At 43.9% G+C, this 13,544-nt stretch overlaps 1 protein-coding gene across 1 annotated transcript in view; it reads left to right on the top strand.

The window, feature by feature from the left end:
• Nucleotides 1-1,852: 1,852 nt before the first annotated feature.
• The window catches only part of BORCS5 (BLOC-1 related complex subunit 5), a 61,566-nt gene continuing 49,874 nt past the window's right edge, over nt 1,853-13,544 (top strand). Inside the window, exons 1-2 of the mRNA XM_064421102.1 lie at nt 1,853-2,056; nt 2,463-2,606. Of these exons, the coding sequence (XP_064277172.1) occupies nt 1,999-2,056; nt 2,463-2,606 (202 nt within the window). The 5' untranslated portion in view covers nt 1,853-1,998. The remainder of the gene's footprint in view (nt 2,057-2,462; nt 2,607-13,544) is intronic.

Below are 13,544 nucleotides of genomic sequence, written 5' to 3'. Positions count from 1 at the left end.
GCTGAAGTGCAGTCCTCAAGAGATAGGAGCATCATTATTGTGTGAGATTAAATCTTGGTGGAAATTAGCAAAGGCAGCCAAGAGAAACGGTGCCGAGTTCAGTGCCAAGCTTTGGCTGACGTTGGCCTTTGGGTGTGAGCAGAGAGCAGGCTTGTTCAGAAACCAGCACGGGCCAGGGCAGCTCTTATTTACAGACAATTCTTCTGTCATAGGCATGATGTGTTTGCTGATTTGACTGTCAAATATGAAAACAGTAAGTCTCAAATCTCAAAGTATGTTTCCTTCTCATTTACGCTAGTGGTTTTTTGAGTTTTTAAATCTTGTTTTCCTAAGCCTGAGGTGCCTGTGGACTTTTGATCTGGGCTGCTTTTCTCTCACTCCTGGCACATGGGTAAATAAGGGCTGCTGGTGATGGGAATTGCCCACACTATTCTGCTCTGTGCCCAGCACTTTGGGGTTTGGCAGGTTTGCCTTGGTACAGAAGAATGAATACCATTAATTAAAAAATAAAAAATCACACAATCACAGAATTGTTAGGGTTGGAAGGGACCTCTGGAGATCATCTAGTCCTGCCTCCCTGCCAAGGCAGCGTCACCTAGAGCAGGTGGCACAGCAACCCACATTCCAGGTGGCTTTGGAATTTCTCCAGGAGGGAAGACTCCACAACCTCCCTGGACAGCTCTTCCAGTGCTCTGCCATCCTCAGTGGGAAGTTCTTCTTCATGTTGAAATAAAACTTCTCGTATTTAGTTTATGGCCGTTGCTCATTGTCCCATCACTGAAAAGAGTCTGGTTCCTCTTCTTGGCACCCCCTTTAAGATATTTATCTGCATTAAAGAAATCCGTTCTCAGTTGTCTCTTCTCCGGACTAAACAGGCTCAGCCCCTGCAGACTCTTTGTAGCAGGGGCATCTCACCCCTCACAAGAATTTATTTGTTAACTGGTCAGACAACTCAAACAGGACAAGCTGTCTTGTAGTGGCTCATTTTGGGGCCATAGGGTTAACATGGATCTGGCATGTCCCAAATGCCAATAAATATTTCACTGTCCAAAGGGAGATCTGGAATGGGCTGGTGGCCTGTGATCAGTGGTTGGACATTCCCCCTACCAGAATTACCTTTTCCTAATTGGAGCTGATTTCAGCACAAATACTGAGCATCCCTGGCTGGGCCAGGGAGGGGATTGTCCTGCTTTGCTCTAGGCTGGGGCAGCCTCACCTCAAAAATTGTGTGAAGTTTTGGGTGCCACAATGTAAGAAGAATATTAGAGAGTGTCCAAAGGAGGGCATGAGGATGGTGAAGGGCCTTGAGGGGAAGCCGTGTGAGGAGCAGCTGAGGGCACTTGGTCTGTTCAGCTGGAGGAGCCTGAGGGCAGCCATGGCAGTCACAGCTTCTCCTGAGGGGAACACGAGGGGCAGGCCCTGAGCTCTGCTCTCTGGGACCAGCGACAGGACCTGGGAATGGCTGCAGCTGGGTCAGGGCAGGGTCACACTGGATAGCAGGGAAAGGTTCTTCCCCCAGAGGCTGTGGGGCACTGCCCAGGCTCCCCAGGGAATGGTCACGGCCCCAAGGCTGCCAGAGCTCCGGGAGCGTTTGGACAACGCTCTCAGGGATGCACAGGGTGGGACTGTCGGGGTGTCTGTGCAGGGCCAGGGCTTGGACTGGATGATCCTTGTGGGTCCCTCCCAGCTCAGGATATTCGGTCATAGGTTCCTTTTTAAAGAAAATATAACTCGTCCGCTAACACCGAGGAGCACAGAAGGGGACACACATATATTGGCCTCACTAAGGCCGAGCAGGGAGGAGGAGCATCTTCCCTGCCCACACAGATTACCCCCGCCCTGCCGCCCCACGATGCCGGCTCTGGCGGGGCAGAGCCCAGCAGCCCCGGCCCCGAGCGGGGCCCCGCCCGCCGGGCGGAGCCGCCTGACCCGGCGCAGCCGGAACCCCGTGGGCGGCGCGGCCCCCGCGCTGCGGCGGGCGGGGGACGGAGCAGCGCCATGGGCGCGGAGCAGAGCGCCGAGGCCGAGAGCCGCCCGGGCGAGCCCAGCGCCGCAGGTCGGTGCCTGGCGGGGAGCGAGGGCGCGGGGCTGTGCCGGCACAGCGGCTGTGGAGAAGGGCACGGCTGTTTCCTCGGGAGGGACAGCGGCTGTGGAGAAGGGAAGGGCTTGGAGGAGGGAAGGGCTGTTTCTGCGGGAGGCAGCGGCAGCGCGGCCCGGCCCTTCCTGTGACGGCGCGGGGGCAGCGCCCGGGCCGGGGCAGCGGGGCCGGGCAGGCGGTGCGGGGCTGTCAGTGCTGCAGGTGCTCCGGAATCAGCTCTTCCCTCGTGGGGAAAGGAGCTTAGACTCCTTCAGTGATGTCGGCAGTGTGCTATAAAAAGCATACCTGTGCAGTGTTAAATAGGGTTGGATTCTGGTGTAATCTGCTTGTAAAGTTGATTATTCCCTCTGCCTCCAATATCCAGCATCTCCGTTGCCAGCCAAGCAACGAGCAAAAATGGACGACATTGTGGTTGTAGCCCCAGGAACACAATCCTCACGGAATGTCAGCAATGATCCAGATGTCATAAAACTGCAGGAAATTCCAACTTTCCAGCCCCTCTTGAAAGGTGAGTGATTGTTCTTCCTCTGTTTTTAAATGCCTTCTTTTTTTGTACCTAATGTCATTTGTGTATCCTGAGGTATCTACTGCAGTTCATATTTCTGTCCCTGTTTTTCACTTCCCCTCTTGTTTCAAATGTTCCTCTCTTTTGTTATGCCATAATTAATCCCAGCCTTCTAAACAGTGGGTGAACTAGTTTAGAGGTGTGCTGGTAATGTTCTCTGCAATGGAACCCTCTACTGTGAAGACAAAACAGCTCCAAGCATTCCAGCTTGCCTGTACCACTGGTTGATGAGAGATGCTGTATAATGTTCTAATTTGTAATGGATGACGGTCTCCTGTTTTGCTCTAGTCTTTTAAAAACAGGCTGTGTGTTACTGTCAGAGTCATAGCTACCTGTGTTTGCGTTTAGCTGCTTGAAATCAAGGTACCTTGTGGGAGTTTTCAACAGAGCAGATTTTATTCTTGTTTTTTTGTAGTGGGGTAGATGGGCTGAGACTTTTCTTTGTTTCTTTTCCTCCTACTCTTTTATTTTCTTTTTTTTTTTTTTTCTTTCATCCCTTGCACTCATTCTTTTTTTCTTCTGTTCAAAAGAAAGTGAAGATTTCAATCAAAGTTGTTGAGCCTGCAGCATAACAAAAAACAGGCCTGTGTGTTTTGTGGCCTGGCTTCTAGCTTCCTCTTTTTGAGGAAAATGCAGAGTGGCCTTATTATCTGAAAATAATTACCTCTCACTAGAGGTAATCTACCAGAGGTAGCATCACACCACCACTTTTTGGACAGAAAGTATTTACTTTTTGTTTATTTGTGTATGCCTACTGCATAAGGGTACTGAAACATGACTAAAACTTGTAGACATTATTATAGCCTGGGCCATACATTTAACATTTTATTGGACACTTTATTTTATGAGTGTGTTCTGGATGTACATGGCACTGACTGCTGTTTCCTGCAGAAGGGGCAAAAAGGTGGAGAGCCCATGAAAAAAAGCAGAACACGCTTTGCCTGTAGAGAATGCTGAGTCCTGCTTTGTATGTAAGACAGAACTAGGGTTATGCTAGTGACAGCTTGAAATGTAAATGCTGGAATCCAAATCTAAAAGAAATGAGGAAGTTTTAATATGAGAGAAAAAATTTATAAGATGCTAAAACATCTGGCACGAAAGTTGTTGTCTGTGTGTAAGAGTGTGATGACAAAGAGTTTCAGTTCCACCCAAGCTCATGAGCAAACCTGGGTTGCACAAGACCTGTGGAAGGAAGTCCTGGGAATTGAGACTGGTGGTCACTTCCAGAGATGGTGTTCCTGTGAGACTGCTGGAGTCTCAGGGGTCCAGGGCATGAGGTGGGAAGTGAGAAAGGGCAGCAGCCATGTGGCTGAGATGCAGAGGTTGCAGGACACTGCTTCCAGGTCCTTCATCTCCTAAATGTGCACCCTTTAAGTTGTCTTGATGACTGAGTTGCTTTTTCTGGCCTTACTTGGGACCTGAAGCTGTGGATGTACAATAGAAACATTCTCTTCTGGTTTTGTCACTTGGCCCGCTCCTTCCCTACGAGTCTCCTGAGACGTGGTGACATCTGGTGACTGCTCAGGAGTTTTGCATGCTGAATCACTTTTGTGAACACCTTTTTCAGCCTCAAGTGCTTATTATTACTTGAACAACCAGACTGTGATACTTGTGTTCACTAGAGAAAGCAGTGTGAGTTAACTTTAGAGAGATGGCAGATCTACTACAGGCCCACTTGAGAAACTGTTCTGTTTTGGACTGGTCTCTTATCTGTATTCTTCCCATGCAAGATTATGTTTCTGGGAAGGTTGAAGAAGTTTCAAGATCTTTTAGGAGCTCATTCTAAAAGCTTGATCTACCAGCTGGCAGGTGGACTTAGAGTCCACAATGAAGTGGACTTCATTGTTCTATTCAGTTTCTCCTTGCCTAAGCAAAGCCAAGGGGTTTTATTTTGCTCTTGAGTTTGAAAAGGGGAATAATCATTAAATAAATGGACTGGCAAAGTACATGGCCATGTAAACAGTGCATGTTCTTGAAAAACAAATGACCTTGTTCCTCTTGGCCATATTGAGTTGAGCTTGTGATCAGTGAACCTGGAAATCTTTACCATTGTGCGCTCTCACTTGGAAGAAAATGCCAGTGCCCTGTCCATTACATCTTTCCTGCTTTCCCTTGACTTATACAGGGAGCATTGCACCTCAGAGGTACAGCTAGGAGCCCTTGTAAAAAGTCCTTCTGCATATTTCTTGTAGGCTCACTTCAGGAACTGGAAAGCTGCTGTGAGGTTGCTCAAAGCTCTGTCCAGCTTGACCTTGAAGACTCCTCATGATCTGGACATGCTGTTCCAGCCTCATAATAAAAAAAATTTCTTCCTTATGTGCAGTCTAAACCTACCCTCTTTGGTTTAAAACCTATGTCCTTGCTCCTTCATTGCAGGCCCAGACAAAAAGTCTCTCTCTTTCTTGCAAGCTTTATTTGTCTCTGGAGGCTTTTTGGGGAAAGAAACATTTTCTTGCTTATGGCTGGAATTGTGCATTGGTAAAAAAATATTCCGCATGAAGAAGCAATAGAAACAGAGGTTACTATATCACTGCAAAGGCACTGTGTGAGCAGAAGAAACTTCTTTACATACTGTGTCTCCTCCTGTTCCCATAGGATTTTGTGATTAGTTTCCTCTCCAATCTCATTTCATGGTTCTTCAGGTCAGCCTGGTGTTATTGTGACCATCTGAGAGTCCTGACTGGTTGACAAAAGCTGCCAGATAGGCAGTGACTGTCAGCTGCTGCTGGCAGGTCAGGGAGGACTGTGACCTCCCTCTGGTGGATCTTGTACATTAAAATTAACCCCTAACTAAAACAGCACCTGTAGTAACTTGAAACTAACTTTGGTAAGTACTGGTTATGTTTTTGTGCTGCCCTTTCCCTTGTTGTTTCCTCGTTGTTTGGAGGAAGCTGTTATGGCAGCATCTCTTGGAAGTGTGATACTGAATATTGAGCATACTGTGAGTTCACTGAATATGGGCTTGTGGTTATTTAGAGGCAATTCAGCAGCCCACTTTTGTGTTCTGACTTATTTCTGGAGAAAACCTTAATACTGAAAGAACAATTTTAATCCTGGATATTTAGCTGTTAAAGCTGTTGGTGGTGCCTGCTTGGCTTTCTGCAAGAACGTGATGATACTTTTCTTTCTGTTTTGTTTTGTCTGATGGTGTTTGGACTGTTGTGTGCAAGTTCCCAGGAGAGCAGGGATTGTTTCTGTGAATTAAGCAATGTGCTGCTGTGCTGCTGGAGGCTGGCCTATGAACAGATCAGCTATGTCACATGCAAATTGCATTTGTCATGGGCAGCATGTCTTCTGTCATAGGAACTCCTGGTCCCTCAAGCACTGAGAGAAAAAAGGTCAGCAGAGGCTGCTGAGGCTCACCTGCATTCCCAGATGTATCACGTGGATGAGAGGTGTCTTTTTTGCAGACATTCAGCAAAATGTGAATTTTGTTGTGCACTCCATACCCCTTTGTTCTGAAGATCACTTTGTCTAACATTGGTGGTCTTCATCTTACAGCCTTGTGAAGGGTGCAGCTCATTAGCATCCTCTAGCCCAGAATAACTGGATTCTTGTCCTGCAAATAATTCTGCTGTTTTTCTAAGAACAGCAATTAATAGGAAGAGGTTGCTCAGTAAGGTTGTGGCATTTCTGCCCATGAAGTTTTTAAGGGCGTATTAAGCAAAGCTCTGTGAGTTGTGAACTGGAAGTAAATTAAATAAGTAATTACATTAAGGAGTATACAGTGAGAACTTTACTTACTGTGCTGCTTGTTACCCATATTTATTATTGTTATTTATTAAGAAAGGCATTTAATGAAGAATACAGTGGGACTTTTACTCTGAAAAGTCAAGGCTATGGTTTCCCTGGAAGAAGTGGAACAAGGAAACCCAGGTTACATGGTAGAAAGAGTAGGTTCAGCATAAGGAGTTTCCTTTTAGGCTCAATATATTTTGAAGTGGAAAACTTGTCATATATTACAGCTGGTATATGTCTTCAGCTGAGGGGCACAGGGAGATGCTGAGAAATCTGGGGTGAAACTTGTGATGTACAGATGCTCCATGGATCTTCCCTTGTCCTCCAGGGACAAGAAACAGAAGCTTGTGTTACCTTGAAGTGACTGTTTATACTTTTATAACTTCTTTTATGAAGTCGTTTTTCATGTAGGAAAGCTACTTGTCTTAAAAAAATGCCAGTGTGTTTTTCTTTCTAGCATAGTGTATAAAGGAAGGATGGATGTTTAGAATTTACTGCATTTAAACCAAGATTTTGTCACATCTCACTCCTCAATACTTTCTTACATCCTCTCTTCTTCCCCTTTCCTCACTGTATGCTCCCACTTCAATTTATAGTGTAGGGAATTTAGCTAATAGCATGTGTCAGTGAGCTTTATTCCTATAATTCTCTACACATGGTACTTGAATACTTTCTGACCCTGTGCCTTACAAGGAGGATCTGCTGCTTGCAGTTGCTGAGGGTATAGGCCTCTACTACAATTTGAAACATCCAAGTTGGTTGGATGGACCCCATGCCTAGTACTTGTAACAAAATGTGCATGTTGGGTGAAAGGAAGTACCAAGAATGTGAGTACATCTGCCTGGTGAGTTTGATTTTTTTTTATTGTTATTTTGTTTGTTAGTGGGGTTGGTTTTTTGGTGTTTCTTTGGGTTTTTTTTTAGGCTTGTAGAGCAATATTCTGTATTGTAGAGATCTGTCTCTCCATTTTGAATTCATGACTTGAAAGTTTCTTCTGAAATCAGAATCTAGAAGATGCTTCAGCTTTAAGGGAAGGAGCTTTCCCTTCAAAGGACACCTGAAGGAGTGGATGATGTCTGACTTCCATGTATTCCTCAGTTGTTTGTTGGCTGTTTGGAGACCTGAACTAAGTTGGTTTTCTGTGTAAGAGGATTTGGGTCTGTGGTTAGACATTATCCAGTCAATATGCTCAACACCCACAGGGAGAGCATTGGGAACTGCAGATAATGAATTCTCTACCTTTCTACCTTTCCCTTCCCCTTTGCCAACTCCACACCTCTTGGTGTAGTTTGTGTGTTGGCTGATGAGCAGAATGAGTGTGAGCTTCTCTGCCTAGGGGATTAGCCTGGCCATGTCCCTGGCTGAGGATCTTGGAGCTCCAATTTCTACTGACCCCATATGTGACATAGTGATCCTCCCCACCATCTTGCTGCATAGGAATGAGCTTTGGTGATCATCTCAAGTCACCTGCAGATCCTTCTTCCTTTACCTTCACAGAGCCTGGCAGAGCCCTTAAGCTGGCAGTGCAGCCCTTGGGGTGCAGCTGCTCTTGGGACACATCAGAAGATGTGCTGAGCAAAATAACCAAGTGGGAGGGAGTTAACTGTGTCCTGGGTTATCAATTTGCTTTAATTCAGCCTTTAATGAGGCGTATCTGCATGCTGGCCAGTGTACCTTGAAATCACTGTTAACAGGCTAGGGTGAAAGGCAAATAACTGCTTATAACATCTAAACTATCCAAGTGTAATCATAAATGCTAACAGAATGTGTAGTCTCTTTATGTTGGGAGGAGACTGGAAATCAGATGCATGTGATTGATCAGGCAGAGGAGCTAGTGTGTTCTTCTGGAGTGTAGATGGTGAATCTTTCCAGACAAGGATAAGCATGTAATGGGAAAGCACATGGAGAACTCTTTCTAGGCATCAAAATCTGGATAGAATTTTTTCTTTTTTTTCTCTCTCTCCTTCACATTTGTGTACTTTTATTCAGCATTACTGCCTTGTTCATAAGTGAAGACTTAATCAAGTCTTTGACTGAGGGGCCAGTTAATTTCTCACTTCTTTTTAATGTGTCTCTTGGCATCTTTCTCTGATGGATGTCCATCTGTTGAACATGATGTTTTCTATCAATGCAAATTGCATGCAATGAAATGTTCATGTCAGAAGTGTATCTAGGAGATAAGATACATTTATGCCCTGTACATCTGTACTGTACAGACCTGTCTTTACTGGATATACCATCTGTACACGTGTAGGTTGCTTCATGTGATGCTGTGTGACCCCGCTGCCCCTGTTAATATTTTTTCTCTTGACTGGTGGCTAGTTTTGGAATGTTTGTGTCTTACTGCAGGACCAGCATTGCATTGCATCACTTTTGAAAATTTAATGTTTCTGTTTGATCTTAGGCTTTATAGGAATTAATAAGTTTATCCAAGTCCAGCAGGTTATTTAGTTTTTGGCCAGTTAGTTTATTGAGAAATGTTATGCTTACCCAAGAGGGTATAAATTATTGCACCAATTATTACTTTTTTCCCCTCATGGGTGCTGATTCACTCAAGTTACTATGGTAGAGGTGAAAGATGAGAGGATGCTTCTGTATGTATTGCCTGTTTGCAGTTAACTGCACTTTCTGTAACATCACATCATTCAAAAACTCCACTCTTGTATTTATTTCCTGCCCAAACACTATCAGCAGAATAAAGAGCAGATTCCAGAAAGTCACATGTGTAAATAACATGCCCCTTTTCTAATTAGTGTTTGACTTACTAAAATAGTATAAAAATGAAAAGGGTTTTAAGGTACAAATGAAAAGCAGGTCTGCTCCAGCCTTTAGCCTTGTTATCAAAGCAGTGTGGTGGGAGCTCAGCTTTAACCATGTTCTCTCTGGATAATTGTGTAAGATGAGATCAACAGCTGACCAATAAAGCACAGGTCAGCAAGCTCATTGTTATGAAACCTTGAAGTTTAGAATCAAATTTGATCTGCCTCTATTCCTTTCTTAGGGCATCTTAACAAAAGGGAAAATAGGAATTTTGTGGTTCATTTGGCTTAAACAGTGAGGTCTGACATACTGAATATTCCCTCTATTTTCCATGTGGGGCTGGCCATGGCTGGTTGACACCCTTGCATGCATAAACCCGAAGATGTGCAACTGCAGACTGCATATTGAACCCTGAGATGCAGATGATCTCTTGGACATCCTGCTTTTCAGATTGCAGTAGTAACAAAGTGATGAGTTGTAATGTTAGTAGGGAGTGGAATTGCTGCCTGTTGTAGCTGTGCAAAGGCACCACTCTGCCTGCAGGCTGAGCTCAGGGGCTCCAGGCAGCCTTTGGTGGGAGCTGCTGAAACACTGCTCAGCCTGTGGTCATCCTTGGAATACCATAATGCTTATTAGTATGGCAGATGTATTTCTTTTTTATGGTGGAAATTCTTATCTTTCATCAATCTTAAGCCACTTGAGAAGTTCTGAAGATGGCACTGCAGTGATGTGAGCACCTTCTGTGTGTGAGCTGGTATCTTGGGTGCTTGTGGAGGTTTTTTTTTTTTGTTTTCCTGTGTATATTTGTGTGACTGTTTACATGGGTGCTTTTACCTGTGTTACACATGTCTACTTCTCCCATGTTTCAAAATATTTATAATATTATAATTATATGTGTAATTGTGGCACATAATTTCAGAGAAGACACAATATGCCCAGGCTGCCCCTTGATGTGTTCATTAAATGCAAAATGTGCAATATCTCCTGCCTGCCTGTTGTATTAAAGTTCCACTATGATTATGTTTCTTCATGTGGTAAAGAGTTGAAGGGCAAAATTAAGTGCACTTGCCACTTATGAGAGTTTTTTTAATGAGGTTGAGGGCAAACAGTAAAAATATAGGCTGCTGTTTGAATACACTTGTGAGGATTTTTGTTTGTTTTTTTAAATATGCTGATGCATATAGAAATGACACTCTTGAAAAGGTAGGTGAGTCTGTACTAATGCAGTGAAAACTGAGACTTTGGGATCCTGTGCTGCAGTTGTTAGTTAGGATGTCCCCTGGAAGTCACTTGTGTAACTTAGCCAGCAGTGTCATTCAGTGTTGCAGTAAAAGACCTGAGAAGCTCAGGCATTAAAGTGAGATTATTTTCACCATGCTACATCAGCATGGCAGTGATGTATTTGTACCCAAAGAAAAGGTGCAACATCAAGTGGGATACTGGGACAGCAGCACAGGCTGTTAGTGGGTAACTGCTGTGCAGGAGAAATCTTTTTATTTCATGCCTTGGGAGTAAGGAAGTGCACCAGCAGTCCTTCAACTCAGGCTTGCAGTGTCCTTTCTCTGTTTTCTGACTTGCTGTTTTTTACCCCTGTAGTTAAGAAAATGGATATTGAGATTGGAAAGCCTGCAGTCTAGGTAAGTGCCACAGGGTGTCAGTGGAATACTAAAGAAGTAGCAGATGTGGTTGAAAAGGGGTGGATACATTGCTGAAACAGCACGCTGGAAAATGCTTTCTCTTCAAGCTCTTTCCATGAACGTTTGTGTTCTATTTGCACTGGTACCAAGCGACCAAGGTCTTGGTGACCTTGCTGGGTTTGGTACCCGTTGGACTGTGAGTTGAGCCACACAGTGCTTTTTACTGAGAGGCAGCTATGGGCTGAAACAGTACTAGGTCTGTGAGGAGGAGATGGTGCAGTGATCTTCAGCTGAAAACCTTTCAGAAAGCTTTAAGATCTTGAAAAGTGGAAATTTTGGGTGCAACTTATTTTTGGTTGTTGTTACTAGTGGGTTTCTAAGTGTGAGTGGTAAGAAAATGAGTAGATCAGCAGTAATTCAGAATTTGAGGTTCAGAGGCTGTCCATGGCTCTTGATCCTCACCTCAGTACTTCATCTGTAATAGGGAGTTCAGTAATTTTTTCTTGACAACACTGTTTTGATCATAGGTGTGTTGAAGACCAAGGTGATGTCATGCCAAGAGTGGTGCATAGTGAGTGCTTCCCTGGTGGCCCATTGTGCTGAGAAAATATGTTTATTCAGCACAGGGGGTGGAACTTGAGAACTGCATCTAGAAAATGGTTGCAACACTCTGTCCTTCTCCCCAGCTCAAAAATGTTCAGTTCAACAGGGTCTTCTTTCCAGTTCCTCACTAGCCCTACAAACCAGCATTGCTGCAAGAGTGCAGCTCATGGGATGAACTGCATGAGGGGAGAGACATGAAAGGAGAAGGGGAAAAGGGAAGAAATAATGTGTCTGTTAAGTGATAGCCTGAAATTCCAGGCTTTTACCCCACCTTCCTCGTGTATGAGTACAGGTAATCTCACATAAATGAAGACATTTGTTTGGGAGAATCTTTGTATTGATCACATATGTCTGTTCAGCTAAATCCAGTGCTTTGCTAATTCCTAAGTTATTTTTAGGAGAGGGAGTGTGGAAGAGGAATGTCTTGAACCTTAATCTCTCTTGCCTTGGAAATGTCATGAAGGTATCTTGTGTCCAGTCTATCATGCCAATAAAAGCCCTTTGAGTTGGCAGGGGATTTATGTGATTCTGTTTTCATCAGTGCATTAATGGGAGGTCTGTGCCACAACATCTGGACATCACCTGGAGAGTACTGTCCTTCACTATATGCTGCCCAAACCTTTTGGTGCTTGGGAAAGTTGTTGGTGCACACCAGGAACCTAAGTTTATAACCTATTTGCATATAACCATTTAAAAAATTTAAAATGCTAATATAGGCAGCATTACTGCTTGCCTAAAGTTGTTCTTGGTGAGACACCTTGCAAAATTACTTGTGCCTGTCCTCCTCCCCCTGATCTCAGCTGTCCAAAGTGAAATTCCTGGCAAGGCATGCCTCATGAGCACATGAACGTTGGTGTAAAAGCACTGGAGTCTTGAGTTTCCTAATTTAAAATTCACTCTTTCTGCAAAAAGACTACATTTTCTAAACTCCTGTGCCAGCTACCATGGATGGGAAGCCATGTTTCAAGTTAAAACGAGTAGCACAGTGCCAAGGAAAACCCTTATCCTAAAGAATCCCTTTCTTTTTCAGATATTAGCTGGCCAGACAAGCAACCTTCTCTTCCTACTGTGTTTTTACTCTGCTGTGTCCTTATTGTGGTGGGTTTTGTGCTGTGCATCCTCCACCTTCTCTCTGACTGTTGTGTGTCATTGGAAGCTGACCTGGGATCTGCTGGACTGCAGATACCATTTGCAGTTGTGGTGCTGTAAATGGAATGCTTCCAAACAGCTCCTTGGAAAGTGTGATATTATGGACCAGGGAATTATAAATCATGGTCATCAAGATATTTCAAAAACAATAATTTTCATCTGGAAGTGTTTCAGTGAGTAACCCTTTGCTTTTAGTCCTTAGTCAAACTAAGATGGTGTTGACGAGCTCCAGGAAGAACAAATCCTGGTGATGCTTCACAAGTTTTGGATAAAATTAAGGTGTTCCTTTTGATATCAAACACAAATAAAACTGCTGGAAAGGCACTACTGACACTCCTGGTGCTGGCTGATCTCTCTGCAAGGAATGGCTCAGGGTTGGCCTCAGCTGGCTCAGGAGGATGGGAAAAAGGTTGGTCAGAATTTTATCCATTCTGATTCTTTGTAGTAGGAGTCTTGGAAGGTTGCTGTCAGCTAAACAAAGCCTGAACCTGAAGAGGAAGCTTGATTTTCCTTTTAACCCTGAAGTCTTGACTTCATCTGATTAAACAGAACCTTTATCTTTAATAGGAAGTGAAAGAGATACTGGAAATAAAACTTCTTTAGTACTCCATGCTGCTTTGTCTCCCATGAGAGCAAATCTTACTTTTTCTGTGATGTGAAGGTAGCAAGGTGCAGATTGAATTGGAAGTACATGTTTGCATTTATACATTTGCAGAAACAGTAAAAATCAGGATAGAATATTTACTCTTGGTTTTGATTGTTTCCCCTTCATGGAACTTGTCACCACGTTTAGTATGAACTGAAATTTGGAGTCAGTTTGGGTGGTGGCTGAATTGCTTTTTTTTGCAATAGTTTGCAGTTCTCCACTGTTGTACATTCCCCTCAGTTATTAATCTGATTTATTATGTTCTGTGGTAGAGAAGACAGAAGGAATTTGTAGATTAATCACTTGGAACATAAATGATTTCTTTTGTCTAATGATCTCTATTATGAC

The sequence above is a fragment of the Passer domesticus genome, chromosome 5 (assembly GCF_036417665.1).
Source record: "Passer domesticus isolate bPasDom1 chromosome 5, bPasDom1.hap1, whole genome shotgun sequence".
NCBI classification, from domain to species: domain Eukaryota; kingdom Metazoa; phylum Chordata; class Aves; order Passeriformes; family Passeridae; genus Passer; species Passer domesticus.
The sequence above is the reverse complement of the archived record's forward strand: the minus strand, read 5'-3'. Positions and strand labels throughout refer to the sequence as shown.